The 21,141-nt window shown below is 44.7% G+C and overlaps 1 protein-coding gene across 4 annotated transcripts in view; it reads right to left on the bottom strand.

Moving 5' to 3' along the window:
- Positions 1-21,141, bottom strand: part of ABCC1 (ATP binding cassette subfamily C member 1 (ABCC1 blood group)) — a 131,679-nt gene that overhangs the window by 47,153 nt on the left and 63,385 nt on the right. For 3 of the 4 annotated variants that reach the window (XM_063098694.1, XM_063098695.1, XM_063098697.1), the window contains exons 8-12: positions 15,983-16,213; positions 15,150-15,327; positions 13,605-13,766; positions 10,032-10,124; positions 7,811-8,014 (exon numbers count right to left, since the gene is read on the bottom strand). In XM_063098694.1, the coding sequence (XP_062954764.1) occupies positions 7,811-8,014; positions 10,032-10,124; positions 13,605-13,766; positions 15,150-15,327; positions 15,983-16,213 (868 nt within the window). The remainder of the gene's footprint in view (positions 1-7,810; positions 8,015-10,031; positions 10,125-13,604; positions 13,767-15,149; positions 15,328-15,982; positions 16,214-21,141) is intronic. The other variant, XM_063098696.1, reaches the window with a different exon arrangement.

Genomic DNA, 21,141 nt, shown 5'->3' with positions numbered 1-21,141 from the left:
GACCCTGGGCTGGTTTACCTCCTCTCCCAGCACTTCCATGATTTCATCTGTGAAATGGGGATGGAGGATAAATGCCACTGTTTAAAGTTCCTTCCAACTCATATAGTATATGATTTTATACCCCGAGGAAAGGAACACTTCAACTGTACTTTCTGCTGCTCAATGTCTCTGTAAACCTAAAACTGCTATCAAAATAAATTCTCTTATTTAGGGGGGAAAAAAAAGGAAAGCTGCCAGCAGATCTTCGGAAGCCACTCCCTCTCCCAAAAACAAAGTCAGACTCGCCCAAAGCCCCATGGTGGCTCCTGGGATTTTACTACACAAGGCTTGGCTTTGGTTGTCGTACCCAAAGTCAGGGGAAAGGCTGGAGGGCCCCCCTGGGTGGGGCTGCTTTGTTGAGGAGGGAGGTAAGGAGCAGATGATGGATTTCCATGGCCGTAGGAACTGGGTTGGCTCGTTCGTCTCTCCTCGCTGCTGAGGACAAGCACCACACCAGGTGTCCCCAGGCGGGACTAATCAAAGGATTCCAGAAGACCACCCAGTACACACTTTCATAAGCAATTTGGAAAACTCTGGACCCTGGCAGATGGATAAAAGCCCTACCCCCATCTTAGCCCCTGCTCCCCCGGCATTAAAGGCTTTTCCTGGAGGAAATTAACCCCCCAGGTCCCTGCCTCTTTGAGCTCAGGACAGACTGCTGAGAAGTCAGGAGACGTGCATTGGAGCCCTGCCTCTGGTGTGGTTGGGATCCTGTGTATTTTCAGGGTCTCAGCTGTGTCATTTTATTGTTACCTACTGGAAAGTCAGACAGCTTAAAAATTAAAACCACATGCTTTGCTGCATATCAGCTGTGTGATCCTGGGTGTGTCATTTCACCTCTCCAAGCGAGCCTCTATTTTCCCATCTATAAAATGGGGATTCACAACAGGCCTTCAAGGGCTGCTGGCAGCAAGAAATAAGGCACTTATGCTGAGTGCTTAGCACAAAGCCCGCGGCACAGTAAAACTCAATATATGGCAGCTGTTTTTATTTCTTGCTACAGGACGCAGTCCAAACTCCTTGAACCATTCCTTCCAAGAATCTATTAACCTGGTCCCAAGAACAAGGCACTAGCAAGCAGAGATGGTTCCTGTCCTGGCTCTGACATTAACAAGCCAGCTGACCCTGAGGCAAGGCACTGAAATTTTCCAGGCTCCACTGCCAAGAGGGAAGTGGAAGTCCTCAAAAGGCCACTGACACGATCCCTGGGATGTCCCCTCATCTAAGCAGTAACGACGCACTGGTCTCTCACCCAAAGATACTCTATACTTCAAATATGTCCACACAATGGAATATTATTCAGCTATTAAAAGGAGTGAAATTCTTACACATGTTAAAACATGGATGAACCTTGAAAACATCATGCCAAGCGAAAGAAGACAGACACAAAAAGCCATTTGGTGTGAGATTCCATTTACATGAAACACCCAGAATAGGTAAATCCACAGAGTAAGAAAATAAATTAGTGGTTGCCAGGAGCTGGGGGAAATGGAGGAATTGGGGCACGATTCACTGGGGAAGGTTCATGGGTATGTGGTTTCCTTCTGGGGTGATGAAAATGTTCTGGAATTAGTGGTGATGGTCACACAACCTATGTGAAAAACCACTGAAGTGTACATTTACAAATGATGAATTATATCTCAATTAAAAAACTGAATTTAATAAAAGAAAAAAAACTCTCCAAAGTCAGCCACTGACTCACTTCTCTGTTGAGAAGCCAAAGTCTTGATTCCGGTCCCAGGGCCCACCCCATTGGTAAACACTCCTTGTCTGACCTCCTCTCCCAGCACTCTGGCCTCGCTCCCTGCTCTAACCTTCACAGCTATTCCACCTGTGGGTGGGCACAGTCCTGCCCCAGGGCCTTTGCACTCACTTTTCTCTCCCTGGTTGGCCCCTTCATCTCCATCAGGTCTTCACTCAAGCGTCACCTTCTCAGTGAGCCTTCAACCACCCTATTTTAAACCCAAGCCCTCCTATGTCTCGGACCCAAATCTTTCTTTTTCCATAGTACTTAGGATGGTTTAGCATACTATATAATTTACTGATTGTGTCTATTGCTTCTTGTCTTCCTCTCCCTGTTAGAATCAATGTTCCATGAGAGCAGGGATTTTTATCTGTAGTGTTCACTGCTTTATTGTCAGTGTCTAGGATAGTGTGTGGATCACAGCAGATACTCCGTAAATGTTCACTGGGTGGATGGGTAGGTGGTGGGTGGATGGATGAATGGGTCGGGGAGAGGATGAATTTGCCTGAGGGCAGGGGAGCACACACTCAGAGGTCTCTACAGCAGTGCAGAAATCCAGGCCTCGGGCATCTCATCCCCAGAACACACCAGCCCCCTTGGCGACCAGAACCCCAATCAATGCCAGCTGCAGTCCGCACAGGGTCCACAAAGAGGTGGCAACATCATGCAGCCCCATCAGATCTGGTCCATGACCCTGGCTTCTACTCCGTAACGTGGAGGTCATCTATCCGCCCAACAATTATTAATTGAGCACCGACTGTGTGCCAGGCACTGGGTGCTGAGGAGTAAGCAGGCTTGACAATCCTGAGATACATGGTCTAGTGGAAAGTTATTTTTTTATTTTTTTTATTTTTTAAAAGATGACTGGTGAGGGGATCATAACCCTTGACTTGGTGTTGTCAGCACCACGCTCACCCAGTGAGCTAACCAGCCATCTCTATATGGGATCCGAACCCGTGGCCTTAGTGTTATCAGCACCGCACTCACCCGAGTGAGCCACAGGCCGGCCTCGGAAACACAGTTATTAACCAGGTTCTCTAGCAGGCTATGTTTGGACACGTGCTGAGGCAAGTGGGATGGCGGTACGGGCAAGTGGAGGAGTTCACCATGGCCATGTAACAAGTGAGGGTCAGTGCAAGAGGTCCTTCACACACAATGAAGAACTGTCCCTCTGAGAAACATGGAAAACCAATGAATCCAAACTCTAAACTCTGTCCCAGCCCCTGAAAACCCTGATGCCTCTTTATGCAGACATCTGTTCTGCCTATCATCTATTCTGATTCTGGTAACACCCCAATTTTCCTTCGGAGAAGTGAACTTCTCCCATTCTCAATCTCTGAGCTTTAGCCACATATGAAACCTCCTCCCACTTACACAGCCCCAAACTCTGACAGAAGCCACATGACCCAGGCCTGGCCCATCAAAGCACCCCACTTCTCTGGCCCCCGTGACTGGTTCAGGAATATGCATGTGACCAACCATACCCGAGGAGATTCAATCCCACAGCTTTGCAGGAACTACTGGGGGAAAAATGGGGCTCTCTGCTCACAGGAGTTGCAAGATGACAGGATGGTCCAGGGCTACTGGCCAACAAAGAAACCACATGGAGAAAGCAGAGCTGAGAGGCAGAGAGGGAGTTGTTCCCAACACTGTCTCTGGAGCACCTAAATTCAGCCATGCCTGAAACCCTTGCTATGCTTACAGGTACTTTCGTAGACTTTTTGGTTTTGTGACTTAAAAATCCCCCTTTTTTACTCTAGTTCATTTAAGCTAGGATTCTGTCATATGCAAGACAGTTCCTAATTCAATTTATTTAAATCTTTCATTCTTTTGTTCATTCATGCATTCATTATATACATTTACTGCATGTGCACCATTTGCCAAGTCCCCAATGCTCTGGGGAAACAAGCATAAAATGACAAGGTCCATGTCGCCATGGACCTTACCACCTGGTCAGCAGAGAACTATGGAACAGATAATTCCCATAGGGAATGGTAATTATTCCAATGAAGGGAGATACATGGTAAAGTGAAGGAAAGAAACTCTCAAATCATCCAAGACAGAAAATGCTAAATACTGACAGCTACCTAGGAATGCTATTTTAGCAAAATGCATTAAGACAACATGATAAACGTCAGGCTCTGTATTCCAGAAAAACAGTCCCATCAATCCTGCTGGATGGCATCCCCAGTCTTGTCTGACCTCCCCAGGCCTGTCTTCCATCACACCTACTGCTGGGTAAACACCTCATCATCCTGAAGCACAGGAATTTGCCAGTGGAAAGAACATACCAACACCTTCCAAGGGAACCAAAGACCACATATTTTATCCTAATGTAGTCAGAGGTTTCGGTGTTTCGGCCAGGGCCAAGGTCTCCTGCTGACACCCAGGCTCATCTGTTTCTTGCCAAACAGCTCAACAAACTCTGTCTCTGGAAGCCCATGGCCCCCACCCTTCCTCACCCACCTGGAAACAGTGACAAATTCAGACGTCAAGAAAAGCTAGTCCTGCTCTTAGGCATCTTTTGTGTGGCTTCCTAATGGAGACCAGCAGGTTAGGGTGACAACCTGAAGCTTGTCATCTACACCGTCTGGCTGCAGATCTTTTTATACAGGAGAAGGCAACTCAAAATGCCAAGGATTTCTGTATGATTTGTAATTACTTGTGTAAAAGTAAAGTAAATAAGAGATATGTAAGTATAACTGTATTTATGACATATATCCATTGTTACACTGACATATATCTAGACTCTGGAAATACACCCAAGAAACTGGTGTGGGGGGGAGCAAGGTGAATGGGGTGTACAAAGCGCCTGGACCTTTCACGATAGACCTACGGTTCTCAACTGGGGGGAGTCTGCCCCCAAGGGGACACCTGGCAATGTCTGGAAACATTTCCAATTGTCACAACTGGGGAAGAGTGCGGAGAGATACTACTTGGCATCTGGTGGGACCAGGCCAGGGATGCTGCTAAACATCCTACAATGCACAGGACAGCCTCTCACAACAAAGGAACAAAGAATTATCTGTTCCCAAACATCAACAGTGCTGAGGGTCAGAAACCCTGCTGTATGTGGACCATCTGGCGCAACTTATTTTTACCATGCAAATGCCTTACTTTCTATTTTTAAAATAAAATGCATCACATATTCAAAAGAGGACATTTCACAGTCATATTTAACATGTGGAGACTATTTAACAGTTTAAAGAAAAATAGTAAAATGAACACTATGTAAGTACCACCCATCCTGATAACACTTCTACTTTTAAAAACAGAGAATCTGTCACTTCTCCAGGGGAAAGTCAGGGGGGACTGTAGGGTAAGAGGAAAGCAACTGCCTAACCTTCAGCCTGCAATGTCAGGTGTTTGAGCTGGAAGGGATCTTGGGGAATAAGGAATCCCAGAAGAGCCAAGAGATGTCATTTCTTGTGCCAACTCCAGTTCACTGACCATGGTCACCTGGAGGGTTCCTTGGGTATAACTTGGTGGGACAGAACACCATGACTGATTGTGGAAGTCGGCCGTGGGCAAAAGAGGGGAAGGCAGGGGAGGGGAGGGCCTGGTATTCACCATCCCTGTGACTTAACCCCTGCAGTTTTCATACGAGAAAAGCCACAGCTGGGGAAGTGCCATGACTCACTTCAGGTCCCACCATGAGCTGCCAGCAGCAGGTGTGCTGATTCTCAGCAGAACACTCTGTCCTCTAAGCCAGGGGTTGGCTAACAATGGCCCAAGGTCCCATCTAGCCCACACCTGTTTAGGTACAGCCTGTGAGCTCAGAATGGATTTCACATGCTTAAATGATTGGGGGAAAAAAAATCAAAAGAAGAATATTTCATGACACAAATAAAGTATATAAAATTCAAATCTCCATGTCCAGGTCCCGTGGCTCACTCAGGAGAGTGCAGCGTTGGTAGCGCTGAGGCCGCGGGTTCAGATCCTACATAGGGATGGCCGGTGCACTCACGAGTGGTGCAGACCACACTGTGCCAAGGGTTGCGATCCCCTTAGCAGTCCAAAAGAAAAAAAAATGTCCATGTCCATAAATACATTTTTAGGGGATACAGCCACACCTATTCATTTACGTATTCCCTATGGCTGCTTTGTGCCACCCTGGCAGAGATGAGTATTTGTTACAGAGACCATATGGCCCAGAATGCCTCAACTATTTACTAGCTGGCCCTTTACAAAAAAAGTGTGCCTACTCCTTTTTGCCAATGTGTTTCCAACCTTAATATATACATGAGTCACCTAGAGGGCTTGCTATGATTCAGATTGTCTCAGCGGTCTGGGGTGAGGCCTGAGATTCTGCATTTCTAAACAAGCCAGAAACGCTGGTGCTGCTGGTCCGTGGACCACACTTTGAGTAGCAAGGATCGACTCCAGTGGGTCTTAAAGTGTGGACACAAACCAACAGCATCAGCAGCACCTGGGAATGCAAATACTCAGGTCCCACCTAGAGCTACTAAACCTGAAATTCTGGGTGGGGCCCAGAAAGCTGAGTTTTTAACAAGCACTCCAGGTGATTCTGATGCTCACTCAAGTTTGAGCACCAACACTCTCCACACCACGGCATCCCCCCGCCATGGCATCTCCCCCGCCACAGCATCCCACAAGCAGGTCCACACTTTGGGAGGATTAAGGTGAACCTAAGAAGATCCAGTGTCAGAATGAACACACTTTCACAAGTGCTGAAAAGGTAGGAGTTTCCTTAAAATTCCACCTGCAACTCTGAGATAAAGCAGGTGGTAATCTAATAGAAAAATTTCATATTTATGAAAACATGATTTTAGTTCATAGAAACTTCCCATAAGAACATATGTGGGTCCTTAAAAAGTTCATGGAAAGATTCATATTATCTTTTAATTCTATTTTTCCATGAACTTTTTGAAGTACCCTTGTATATTTACCAACATAACTAGGAAAGAATAATCATTAGCACAACACTAAAAAAGAATGACATAGTTGATAATACAAAGAAAAACAAATGGGGGGGCAAGGCAGGGAGCACATGATCTAAAGTCATCCTTAACCATTGTTAACTTATCAACTGCGCTTAAAAGGTTTCCATAGTCCATCTCTACATGGTCTACAGGTTTGGAGACAGCTTTGTAAAACAGTAACTTGCACTGTTGTCTTTAAACTTTTCAAAGCCAGCCAGGCAGCGACACATCCGTTAAAGTACCCCAAGCATGTGTAGCAGAATATCCACAGCAGCACGGATCGTAATAGCAAAGACCAGGGATCAATCTAAATGACCGGCAATGAGAGATGGGGTAAGTCAACCACGGCACCTCCATGTGTGGAACAAGCCTGCTTCATCAAAACATACGAGGCAGATATGAATGCATGCACCAAGAGGATATATTATGAAGTGCAAAAAAGATACAAAACACTATGTATCATATGATTCTATTTGAATATATTAAAAATATTTTTTAATACCTACATGCTTAACCTTTTTTTTCTAAGCAGATATACAAAATTATCACTTTGGAGGAGAGGGACAGATAGAGAAGAGGACAATATAATTTTCATTCTATATCTTTCTGTATGATTTGAATTTTTTTTTATAGTGAACGATAAATATTTGTTAAGCACCTACTACGTACTCTTTTAGGCACTGAGGATCCAACAGTCAATAGATAAGACAAAAATTCCCGCCCCTCGTAGAGTTGATATTCTAGTGGGGCAAGCAGACAATAAACAAAGTAAATTTGAAAGTGTGTTGGCAGTGCTATTCAATCTGTGGTCCACAGGTCACTGACTATCCAGTCTGTGACCAGCTGGTAACTAGATAAGGCACTGGCACCATAATGTAGATCAAGCATGGCACCAAACACACTTTTTCATTTAGTTAACCTTTTTTCCTTGCGAGACTTTCTCAATGAAGGAAGCAAACAGCACTGGTTTACATGCTGGTGCAAACCCCTTATCTCCTGGGAAAGCAGTAATAAACCGTTCCTGAACTGTTTGACTGGCAGCTGTTAAAACAACGGAGGTCAGGAGAAATCTGGCTTCACTCACCAGGAAAGGTGTGCAGACCCAGGTGAAGGTCCCCACTGCGGCCAGGTAGGCAGACTTCTTCAGCACCTTCAGTTCCTCCTGCCTGATGTCCAGCACCTTGTCCTTGAATGCCAGTTCCCAGGCATAAAGCTTCAGCACTTTGATCCCATTGAGAATTTCATTCATCAGCTTAATCCGATTGTCTTTGCTCTTCATGTGGGCCACCTTCAAAGAAAAGGGCAGTCAACACTGTGATCAGCATGTATTAAAAATGGGCCTTCCTCAGGGTGGGACAGCTGACCCTGTAACCTCCATGAGCCCTACTCTTGGCTCTGAGACCACACCAAAGAACTCTTTTATCAAAGGAAAAAAAACCTGCTTTGAATCATGTAAGATCAGACCTATGCCTATTAGAGAAACCTACTCAATTTAGAATCAAAAAATAGAGGAAAGAAAAATTTGCCAGGTGTCCAAAGAAGGGACACGAGCCCTACTCTGCTGATCCAAATACGGGAGAGATGATAATGTTATTCTTCTCCATTTTCTTATTTTCTTGATTGTCAGCCAGGACATGGTTGTTAAAATACTGAAACACGTCTATAGAAGCTGGCGCTGGCTCCAACCAGCGAGTGCCCATGCACCCAGCATCTTCCATATGCCAAGCACTTTTCTAAGCATTTTACATGAATTTAGCCATTTAATGATCACCAGGGCCCTATCGTTCAGCGAATGATCATCGCTAGACAACAGCTGAGAAAACTGTAAGCAACATGACCCGGAGACCAGCAACTGAAGCTGTTTCAGAGGCAGTTGCTCCGGGAAGCCCACACATCGAGAGGATGAAAGGCAACAGGGTCCCAAGCTCCCTGCCTCACCTATCCTCCTTGTCCCCACCCGATGAGGCCTCTCATCTTGACAGGCCCAAGTCCTGGAATTCATCTCCCCTGTGGCACCTTCAGCATGGCCAAGTGCTTCCATTTGAAATTGCACAGGCACATCATAAATACCCATTAACAAGGGAGGAGAGAAGTAAACTGGCCCTTCTCTGTTATGGACCATTAGGCACCAGTTCAAGAGAATGAATTCAGACTATAGGGTGTCGTATACAAAGATCCCTGAGGCAAGTGTCAAACGATAAAATCATGCTGCCAAGCAAGGCCATTTGGGTAAAAACATAATAATATCACAAACATACACACCTAACTATACAGTTAATCTGATGTGCGTATAAATATATAGAAAGTTCTAGAAAAATTCACTTCAATGTGTTCACAGTGGTTGAGAGTAGGGAAGGGAACATCCCCTTCTAACCTATACACTTCTATATTATTTGAACTTCTTTACAATGAGAAAACACTATTACTTGGGTATTTTTAAAAAATTTTTAATACAAAGTATAGCTGACTCTTGAACACCAGGGTCAGGGGCACCAATTCACTGCATAGTCAAAAATCTGCATATAACTTTTGATTCCCTAAAAGCAACAGTAGTTAAGCCTACTGAAAGCCTACTGTTCACTGGAGGCCTTACCAACAACATAGTCAAGCAACAGTAGTTAAGCCTACTGAAAGCCTACTGTTCACTGGAGGCCTTACCAACAACATAGTCAACTAACTCATATTTATTAAATACTGTATTCTTACAATAAAACTAGAGAAGAGAAATATTAAGAAAATCATAAGAGAAAATACATTTACAGTACTATACAGTATTTATTGGAAAAAAATCCATGTATAAGCGGATCTGCACTTCTCAAATCCGTGTTGTTCGAGTCCACTGTATCTCTAAAAATAAAAGTTTAACACTGTGTCTAACATAAGGTAAGAGCTTAATAGGGGCATAAGTAGGGGTAATTTTCACTGGACTCTTGAAAACACACATACACATAAATGAATAATTCCATGGGAAATAAGGAATCCCTAGAGGCTCAGAGACATTGTGATTTCAGTCACTGGCCCGCTAGATCTAACTATTTTGGCAGCTCTCAACCTTGGCTGCCCATTGTAACCACCTGGGAAGCTTTAAAAAAAATCCTGATGCTCAGGCCCCACCCACATTAAGTGAATCAGAATCCCAGGAATGGGCCCGGGCATCAGCATTTGTTAAAGCTCCTTCCCAGGTGGTTCCAACAGGCAAGCAAGTCTGAGGACCCCAGGGCCTGAGCAGGAGCTGAGCTAAAACCCACATGGGAAGGCCCCGGGCAAAGACCCAACTTGGAGCCCTGTGAAGACAGACACCCTACCTGGTAGGTCTTCGTCTTCATCGCCATCACAGCATTGATGGGCACCATAAGGATCATCACAGCCAACCCAGCCAGCACAGAGGGGCCCAGGTTCTAGGAAGGAAAGGAGACTCTTCATCAGTCACCAGATGGGAGAGAACAAGGGCCTTAACAGCTTACACGGGCTGATCTGCCCCACGTGCACTCTGCCCGGTGAGTTGGGGACAGGTGCATTTCTTTTATACAAGGATCATGTGTTAAGAGTTGGTAGATTTATTCCTGAGCATCTCTTGGGATCCTTTCAACCATTAACGAACATGCAGGTCAGGATCCTTTATCCAAAGCCCTTGGAGCCAGATGAGTTTCACAAATTAGAGCATTAGAAAAGTTAACAGGTGCTGGGTAGAAAACAGTTAATGCAGCCGGCTGATGGCTCACCTTGGCTTGAAGGCTGCTTACAAGTTTGACCCTTGGCTGGCATCTGGGAACCTGCATTTCAGGAGGGTTTCCACCATTAACAGAATTGGTAAGAAGGACTCGCTATGCCTGAATTGTTTGTACAGACAATATGGTTTATGCTGAACAACCCGTTTCCTTCTGGCAGTCTGGAATTTTGGTACATGCCAGGCAGAGGGTACCTACGTGACTGGCCCTCAATAAAAATCCTGGATGCTGAGTCTGTCAAGCTTCCCTGGTTGGCAACACTTCACACATGTAATCATTACTTGCTGCTGGGGAATTAAGCGCATCCTGTGTGACTCCAGTGGGGGAGGTCTCCTGGAAGCATGTACCTTTTTTTAGCAAAGGCTAATTTTGCTGTAAAAAATTATAGCCATGGGTAGGATTATATGCTGAGACCTCCTAGTGAATTGTTCAACCTGGCATGGGTAGGATTATATGCTGAGTCCTCCTAGTGAATTGCTCACCCCGACAAAAATGTATATGTCATATATTTCATTACAACCCCAGCAGGGCCCAGCACTCCATCATTAAATGCCTTGATTTTCCAGCAGCAAAACAGGAATATTCACATTGAGAGGGATAATCAAGGTTATAAATACCTTATCAGTTCAGTTTGGTTTTGCCACCAAATGAGTTAAGAAAGATTTTCTGTTTTCAGAGCCTTTTAATTTGGGATTTGTAGATAAGAGGTTTAGACAACTTCTTTATTCCATTTGCAGATAAGGAAACTCTGCCTCAGAAAGTTAAGTGGCCAGTGGCTGAGACAAGCTAGAGATCTACCTTTTTGACTTCCTTCTAAGTTACACAAATAAAAAGACATCTTGAGAAGCAGGCCCAGTATATACTTACTTAGCTGAAACATACACGCATACACTTAAGATAAGGTGATCTTCCCCCCACCTCACCTCCCACCCCTTAAACATTCAGGAAAACAGGAATATTACCCCTTCAAAGAAGTCACCCTTCTTGGGGGTTCTAGTCCTAATTCCAAAAAAAGGTTGCTGCTATTCCAGATAGTTTTGTGACAAATCTCTGCCCAGTGAAGACTAATCTACCTTTGAGGATGAAGGTGATTCCTACCAACAACCAAAGCATTCTGAATCAACTCTGATAGCAAATAGTAGCTAAAATATACAGGGCAGGTACGGTTTGTTCTTTAAACATTAGCTGCATTAATTCATGTAATCGTCTCAATATCCCTATGATGACAGGTACCATTATCATCATCAATTTACAGATGAGAAAACTGGGGCTTAGAAACATTAAGTAACTTATGGTCACAGAGCTAGAAACAGAAGCAGCAGGATTTGAACCCAGGCAGCCTGATTCCAGAGGCCCTCACAGTCATCTGCTTATTCTATACCCTATTCTTAATAGTGAAATAGAGAAATCCTATTTTCGGTCTCAAGCAATGGTTCCCAGGCCAGGGACAAATTTGGCAATGTCCAAATGTCACAAGATATTTGACAATGTCCAGAGATTTTTGGTTGTCACAACTGGGGGTGGGGGATGCTACTGGCATCTACTAAGTAGAGGCCAGGAATGATGCTAAACATCCCACAAGCACGGGACAGACCCCACAAAGGATTATCCAGCCCCAAATGTCAACAGCACCAAGGCTGAGCAACCCTCATCTAAAACAAGATGTGATGTTTAGCAATTTTCTAAATGGTTCACAAACCAGTCCTGGAGACAATTCTAAAAGAATTATTCCAAAAATATTTTTGTCCTTGGCAGTACTTTCTGGGAAAGTAGACACCCCAAGATATCTACCTGAAAAGATGTTTATTTAGATATTTAAATTCTGCTGTTTTCTAAGTTTCATTATTAGAAAAACTTTATTCATCTTTTTGCTCTATAAATATACAAAAAATGTACTCTACAGTCAAATCTACAGGTAATTTGTTGTGTGCCTGTTATGCACTAGGCCCTGCTGGGGTTGCACCCACAGAGGATACAAAAACAAGTCAGAGGCTGTACGCCCACAAGTAGCTAACATGCTACCAGGCGTGCAAGTGGCAGCATACCAAGCATGCAAAAAACTATCTTAGAAGGTAAAATCAGATGAGTTCCTGTACTCAGGTTACTGGGATTCAAGAAGGAAGTCCATTTATTTAAGAGGGGGGGAAAAAATCAGTGGAAGTGAAATTTATCACAGCCTTGGGTGGGATTTCATCAGTGGGAAGGGAGGGAGGTGGGAAAAAAGGCATGTGCAAAGGCCCAGAGGCGGGAAAAACAGGGCATGTGTTCTGCTATGAGCTTCTTTGCTCATCATCTTTTTATTCTGGGAACTGTCCCTCTCCACGCAGAAGGGTTGTCGATCACATATCTTCTGCAATGGGCAAGGGCACACGACCTAGGCTGGCCAATCAGAGAACTCTGCCTCCTAGGCCACAGCGATTGGTTCAGGAATGTGAACAGGAATGTGCCCAGCCAATCAGAGTGCTCCCCTGGGACTCTGGCCGAGGCAAAAAGGAACGTGGTCTGCTCTTTTCTTTGGCACCACTACCTATGAAAATTAGCAATCTGTGAAAATTACGTCCAAAGTTATAGAAGTATGGGGAAATCCCACTGAGAAAGAAGCCAACGCAGAGGAAAACAGGGCCAAGAAATGATGAAGAAATGAGTGAGACTGAGTCCTTACGACACTGCCTGACCTCCTGGATCAATCCATGCCTGAAGCTAGACCCCTAGATTTTTCAGGTATATGCACCTCCGAAGTGCCCTTATTTGCTCAGGCTATTTTAAGATGGACTTCCCTCCCTTGCAACTGAGCGAATCTTGACTAACATAATTAGGGACTAGTGAATAAGTAAGTTTGGTTAGTGTTTGGGAGGATACAGTAGGAGAAATATGATGTGTACACTGCAGGCTTGTTAATTACATACACACAGTCAAGAAGAAACAAATGCAAACACACACTATGCCACTAAAGAAAACACAAACCTGACAACTCAGGGAAGGAATAAAATATCCAGGAATTGGAAATGGGCCAGAAAATAAAATGAATGACAGCAAGAAATACCAGGGAGCTACAGATACTCCTATCATCACACCCAGTCCCTCACCCCCACAGCCCCCACATGGAAGTCCCCCCACTACAAGTGAAGGGGAACGATGTCAAACACACACCAGCCACAGGAGGTAGAGAGCAAGGATGACTTGCAGAGGGGCTGACCAGATCATATTAATGTACGTGGCCAAGTCCATGAACCTCTGAGCATCCACAGACATGAGGTTGACGATCTCCCCGACAGTGGAGGATTTTCGAGCTGAATTGGTGATCACCAAGGCCTGTGGGATTAAGGACAGGGGGAAAGAGGGTCAGTGTGGCAGCTGGGGAGCCCTACACTCTCCGTCCAAGGCCCACGGAGAGGAAGGAGACTCAGCAGCACAGACAGGTGTTTTCTCCTCCCCGCCGGCCTAGCTGACTTCCCAGCCTACCTGTGTCATCACAAAACTCCCATTCTTATCAACTGCACTTGCTGCTTCCCCATCTTGAGCTCTTCAATTTGGAAGGGACCTTGAACATCCTCTAAACTTCAGTGTGCACATGCACCACCTAGGGAGTGTGATACAGTGCAGTTTCTGACTCAGCAGGTCTGGGGTGAGGCCCAGGATGCCACATCTCTAACAAGCACCCAGATCACATCTACACTGCTGATCCCAGATTTCACTGAAGGACCAAGGGTCTAGGCCAGGGTTTTTCTACCTTTTTCTTTTTTTTTTTGGTGGCTAGCTGATACAAAGATCTGAACCCATACCCTTGAGGCCAGGGTTTTTCAACCACGGCATTCCTAACATCTGGGGCTGAATTCTTTTTGCGGCTATCTTGCACAGTATAGGGTACTTAGCAGCATCCCTGGCCTCTACCCCGTAGATGCCCTCACCCCCTGTTGTGGCAACCAAAACTGTCACCAGATATTGGTAAACACTCCCAAGAGGGTGGGAGGTGGGCAAACTTCCCTGTCTGAGAACCACTGGTCTAGGCCACCAGTGCTCAAATGTGGTTGCACACTGTTTCCTAGCGAGTTTTAAAAATACTGACACCTGAGTAGGACCACCTTGACTTGGTCTTAGGTGCAGTCTGGGCATCAGGAGTTTTTTAGCTCCCAGGTAAGTCTAGTTCACAGACAAAGCTGAGAACCACTGGTCTCGTCTGTCTTTCCCGACTATCCGTGAGAATGTCTCCTCCCAACCCAGGGGCCAGGTAGTGTCCTTGCCCCAGAGGCTAAGATATTCAGGGATTGAGAAGGGAATGTGGTTCCTTTAAAGCTGGATGTGCACGAGAGCCTGCTAGGTCATACTCTATCACACAGGGCATGTACCACCTGCTCAGTTCAAACAGAGTGAGAATAAGCTCAAACACAGAAGACTAATAGCACAGTGAGCATCTGAACTTAGATTTCCCCACATCAAGGACCACCAATCCATCTAAGAAACTCAATTATCCACGCTGACATGGGCACTCATGGACGTTCTGCACAAAGACCCATGAAATAGGCTTTGCTAAGGGGCAATGCCTGATGGTCACGTCTTTGCCACCTGTAGTCATTTAGGCAATGCGTAGGCTGGAAATCCCCACGCTGGCCCTGGAGGGGCCTGGCCAAGTCCCTGCAGATTCTGAGGCTGCATGAGGGGATGTGAGAGCTGGCCCGCATGCTTCTGATCCCCTACCTTCCGATAGACAGCCCCGATGACGGCGGTCTTGATTCTCATGCCGCTGACAAAGCAGATGTGGAAGTACTGGTGCAGCACCAGGGTCTGCAGACAGGAGCTGACGAACAGCAGCGCCGTGTACAAGTAGCCCTGCCAGTCGGGGGCCTGCTGGTCATTCACGAAGTGGATGAGCAATCTGCAGAGAAGACAGCCCGGGGTGACTGGAGCTTCCCACGCACGGTCAGGCCAGCATAGTGACCTTGCCCCTGAGCCAGGCGAGCTGGGCACTGTTACTTCAATCTCAGATGGAAAAACAAGCCCACAGTGGGGATCTGACTGCAGGCACCCAAACCACACGAAACAGGGGCCTCTGCCGTGGGATTTTTGTGCTGATGGCTTTGTCTTGTCACCAGCAAGTCATCCAAGGTGATCAAATAGGGACCATAAGGGACAGAGGTAAAGAGGGAGAGAGAACAAATGTATGGCCCCGGAGAGACAGAAAGGGAGGGAGGAGAGAGGTGACCTCTTTTTGGAATTTCTGGTTTCTGGTCACAATTTTTCATGAGATCTGCTGGCATTTCCTTGCTCTTGGTTTCCCAAGACAATACCATATCCTCCACATTCTGGCTTCAGGGGAGACTAGGGGGTTTCTTCTACCTGCAACCAAAGTCACCTTAACTACAATGTTAACTAAGTAAAGCATAAAGCAAAGCAGGCAAAGAAGAGGACACTTGGCTGTAAGCCCACTTCAGCACACCACACAACCCTAAGGGAGGGATTATGAGGACCACAGGTGAAAGGTCAATCCAAGGAAGCCCAAAGGAGCCCAACTGGGAGGGAATAGGTCTTACTTTAAGATCTCGGGGCCAGCAAACATCATCAGGTCGTGGATGGCCTTAAATACGAAACTCATGAGGAAGTAGGGCCCAAAGGTCTTGTATAACACCTTAAAGAGGGAGGGGTCCCGCTCCTTCTGGGGGAACTTGACAATCAAAGCTTCTGCCTCCTCGTTCACATCCTCCTTGGAACTCCCCTTCTGCTTGGCAGGATCCTTGGAGGAGTACACGATCTTCATCGGCTGCCTGGGACACAAAGAAGTGAAGGAGTTGTGGGGTCTGCCAAGATTGCAGTCCACGGCCCCAGGGAGAGGGCCAGAGAACATCATCCTCCAGGGAAGGCAGCACCAAAGGCAAGTCACAGCCAAGAGGCAGCTTACACAGACTCAGGGACTTCAGGCAAGTTCCTTAATCTCTCTAGGCCTCAGTTTCCTCATCTGTAAAATGGGAATAAAAGCAGGACCTACTTCATAAGACTGATGTGAAAGTTGAATGAGTTGATGTAAGTAAAGGGCTTAGAAGAATGCTAGCCCCAAAGTGATCTACAAATTCAGTGCAATCCCTATTAGAATCCCAGTGGCTTCTTTGTAGAAATTGACAAGCTAGACCTAAAATTCACATGGAAACTAAAGGGACCCAGAATAGCCAAAACAATCTTAAAAAAGAACAAAGTTGGAATACTCACACTTCCTGAATTCAAAACTTACTACAAAACAAAGACTATTTGAAATAGGCATATATAAATCAATACAATATAATTAAGAGTCCAGAAATAAACCAGATGGATTTTTGACAAGGTTTCAAGATCATTGAGGATAGTCTTTTCAACAAATAGTGCTGGGAAACTGGATAGCCACATGCAAAAAATGAAGTGGGACCCTAATCTTACATCATACATAAAAATTAACTCAAAATGACTCAGATTTAAACACAGAGTTAAAACTACAAAATTCTTAGAAGGAAACAGGCGTAAATCTTTATGACCTTGAATTTGCTAATGGATTCTTAGATATGATACCAAAAGCACAGGTAACAAAAGAAAAAATAGATAATTAGGACCTCAAAATAAAAAACTTTTGTGCTTCAAAAGACACTATCAAGAAAGTGAAAAGACAACGCACAGAATAGGAGAGAATATCTGTGAATCAAAAGTCTGATAAGGAACTTGCATCTAGAATATATGAAGAACTCTACAACTTAAGAAGAAAAAGGAAACCCAGTTTAAAAAGGGGCAAAGGATGTGAAGAGCATTCTCCAAAGAAGACATACAATCGACCAGTAAGCACATGAAATGTTGTTCTGTAACAGCATTGGTCATCAGAGAAATGCAAATCAAAATCACAATGAGATACTACTTCACACCTACTAGAATGGCTATAATCAAAAAGTCAGATAAAAAAAAGTGTTTGCAAGGATATGGAGAAATCGGAAATATTCCTTATGCACTGCTGGTGAGACTATAAATGATGTAGCCACTATGGAAAACAGTCGGGCAATTCCTTAAAAAGTTAATGGTAGAACTACTATACAACCCAACAATTCTACTCCTAGATATACATCCAAGAGAAAAGAAAACACATGTCCACATAAAACTTTGTAAATGGGTAAATGGATTTTAATAGCAGCAATATTCATAATAGCCAAAAGAATGGAAACAACCCAAATGTCTGTCAACTGCTGAATAGATACACAAAATGTGGCATATCCATACAACACAGAATTATTTAGCTATAAAACTGATACATGCTACAACATGGATGGACTTTGAAAAGATCATACTAAGTGAAAGAAACCAAAAAGTCCACATAGAGTATAATTTCATTTCCATGAAATGCCAGAACAGGCAAATTTATAAAGATAGAAAGTAGGGTAAGGGCTGCGTAGGGCTGGGGGTTGGGGAACTGGGGATGTAAAAGCTAAAAGATGTGAGCCTTCTTTTCAGGGTGATGAACATGTTCTAAAATTGCTGATGACTGCACAACTGTGAATATTCTGAAAATCATTGAATTGTACAGCTTCCCTCTCTAAAACTGCAGTCAAAGCAACATTCTCATGTGGACAAATTATCTTAGTTCTGGAGGTCAGAAATCTAAAGTGGGCCCACATGGCTGCTTTCCTTCTGGAGGATCTAGGGGAGAATCTGTTTCTTTGCCTTTTCCAGCTCCTAGAAGCTGCCTGTGCTCTTAGGCCTCTGGTCCCTTCTTTCATCTCCAAAGCCAGAAGCATGCATCTTCTCTCCCTCATCTCGTCTCCCTCTTATAAGGAAGCCTGTGATTACACCAAGCCTGCCTGGATGATGCAGAATATTCTCCCCATCTCAAAATCCTTAACTTAATCATACTTATACCCTTTTTCCATATAAAGTAACACATTCACAGGTTCTGGGAACCAGGATGCAAACACCCTTGGGGGTGAGGGGCACTATTCCACCGACCACAGGGGATCATTTCTGTTTCTGCTTTGCTTTGTTTAATTAACTCTTCTTCATGATCATTTCTGTTTTGCACGTGGTTCTTGTCACCACATAAGATCTTTCTTTCCCTGCTCGCTTTACCTGCTTCCCCTGAAGCTGGGTTTTTGGCTTGGATTTCTAGTACCATTTCTTTTAACCTACACAGGCCTGCTTGGCAAGGAGGAAGGGAGTGGCTTCACCCTCCCCCGATCTCTGCACCACTTCCTGGCCCTGCACCACGTGTGCTGCCCTGGCCTTGGGCTGTTCTCGGTGGCCAGGATGTGGGCTGCCAGAGGGCCACGGAGAAGGTCTCAGAAGGCAGAGAGGAGAAGGTCTCAGCAGGCAGAGAGGATGAGGGCCCAGGTCAGGGTGGCAGAGGTCAAGTGCAGTGGAAAGGGGCCAGCTGAGGCTGAGTCAGAAAAGGAAAACACCCAGTAATCAAAAGGCCTGTGAGGGAAGAAGCAGCTCCCAGAGCGAAGAAACAGCAGACAGAGCATCTGAACAGTCTGGCTAGAAGAGGAGAGGAAAGGAAAGCCGGACAGAGAAGGTCTGAGTCAGGAGAAAACTACCCAGAACCAGGGGACAGAGAGGAACAGGAAGCTGGGGACTGGGAGGATAAAGGGACGGGCTGATTTGACCCAATAACGACATGGGCAAAGGTGGCAACTGGCACGCGTCCACTATTACTAACTGACCACATGGTCTGGGCCAGGCACTGAGGAGATACCCACCCACCATCAAGAAGCCTTGTGACAGAAGCAGATTGGCAAACAAGACCTCACAAGTCATATGAGAGATGCAATCATGTGGGCTGCCTGGAGGCAGTGACACTTAAGCCAAAAGCTGAAGGATGAGAGAACAGGTTCAGCTGGAAAGGGAAAGGGTATTCCAGGCACAGGGAACAGAATGAGCAGGGGCTGAAGCAAAAGGATTTGAAAAGAGGTTTAGCTGGCACAATGAGGAAGTCCCCTCTCCTTTAATCTTTACAAGAAAAGTAACCTTGAAACAACCAACCCACTTTTTATTTCCTGTTTTCCTCAGCCTTTTTCTGTCTATAAAGCCAACTTCCTCTGCTCAGTTCATGGGAACGTTCATTCCATTTTATGGAATGAGGTGTTGCCCGATTCTAGAATTGCAAATAAAAGCCAATTAAGATCTTTAAACTAAATTTGTTATAATTTTGTATTTTGACAGTTCACAAGCCTACCTAAAGTTAGCTAAGTCTAGCATATACCTCCATTTTCAGACATAAATCCATAGAATATGTGTATATTTTTGCACATTTAAAAATACCTCGATTTTTTTTTTTAAGGAATACAACTATTGTACAAATGGAGGTAAAACTACATTTTGTCCCAGACTTTGCCACAAAGGTACCGCTTTTGCAAAACCTCATCTCTGAAGATGATAATGCTTGTGATGCTTCAGTCTCTAGAACCATGTGGCCAATGGGGATTTGTAGCTGCTGAGTCTACAAGGAATTCCCATTTACAACCGAGCAGCAGCTCTCCATCCGGTCCTCCAGTGTAGGCCTGAAATACACATCACTTTATTACGAATTCCTTGCCTTTTAATTTTCCTTTCAAGTCTAGGGCAAGCATGTTGACTTTTTTAAAATGAGATACACTTGTAGGTTATTTTTTATTTATATGTTGACTTAAAGTACAGTAAAGGAGAAGTTACAAAATCTTCGTATTCAAGGGAACAAGAGGTCTGGAAAGGTGAAAACCTGTCCACAACATGGGTATTTTGGAGAGTTTTGTTTGTTTTTTGCTGTTTGCATTCCTTTATGAAATAGATACAATTAAGTTGAATGGTTATCCTTTCTTTAAACATGACTCCTTTTTGGGGGGGTGGGGGGTGGCTGGCTAGTATGGGGATCTGAATTCATGACCTTAGTGGTATAAGGCTGCCCTCTAACCAACTGAGCTCATCAGCCAGCACCTTTCGTGTGTGTGTGTGTGTGTGTGTGTGTGTGTGTGTGTGTGTGTGTGTGTGTGTGTGTGTGTGTGTGTGTGTGTGTGTGTGTGTGTGTGTGTACACATATACATATATATACATATATAGCTTTACTGAGGTATAACTGATATCCTATAAACCATCAGGATAATGAACTTACCATCCCTAAAGGACAGCTGTGACCCTTTGTCATTTCTCCTTCCTGCCTCTCTACACTCACCTCCTCCCCTGCCCCAAGCAACCACTCTTTTCTGTCACTACAGATTAGTTTTCATTTTCTAGAATTGTATAGATGGTGGTCCCTTCTTGTGGTTTCAGTTACCCACAGTCAATCTCAGTCTGAATATATTAATGGAAAATTCCAGCAATAAGCAATTCATAAGTTTTAAATTTCACGTCTGAGTAGCGTGATGAAAACTCACACCACCCTGCTCTGTCCCACCCAGGATGTGAATCATCCCTTTGTCCAGCTTATCCAAACGGCGACACTTAGTAACCCTCTGGGTTATCTGATTGACTGTCGTCATGTCACAATGATTGTGTTCAAGTCACCCTTATTTTACTAAATAATAGCCCCAAAGAGCAAGACACACTGGCAATTCAGATATGCCAAAGAGAAGCTGTGAAGTCTTTCCTTTAAGTGAAAAGGTGAAAGTTCTCGACTTGAAAGAAAAAAAATTGTATGCTGAGGCTATGGTGGGAACAAATCTTCTATCCAGGAAATTGCAAAGAAGGAAAAAGAAATTTGTACCAATTTTGCTGT

Source organism: Cynocephalus volans, chromosome 6, assembly GCF_027409185.1.
Source record: "Cynocephalus volans isolate mCynVol1 chromosome 6, mCynVol1.pri, whole genome shotgun sequence".
NCBI classification, from domain to species: Eukaryota; Metazoa; Chordata; class Mammalia; order Dermoptera; family Cynocephalidae; genus Cynocephalus; species Cynocephalus volans.
Note: the sequence above shows the minus strand (reverse complement) of the source record. Positions and strands in the feature narration are given on the sequence as shown.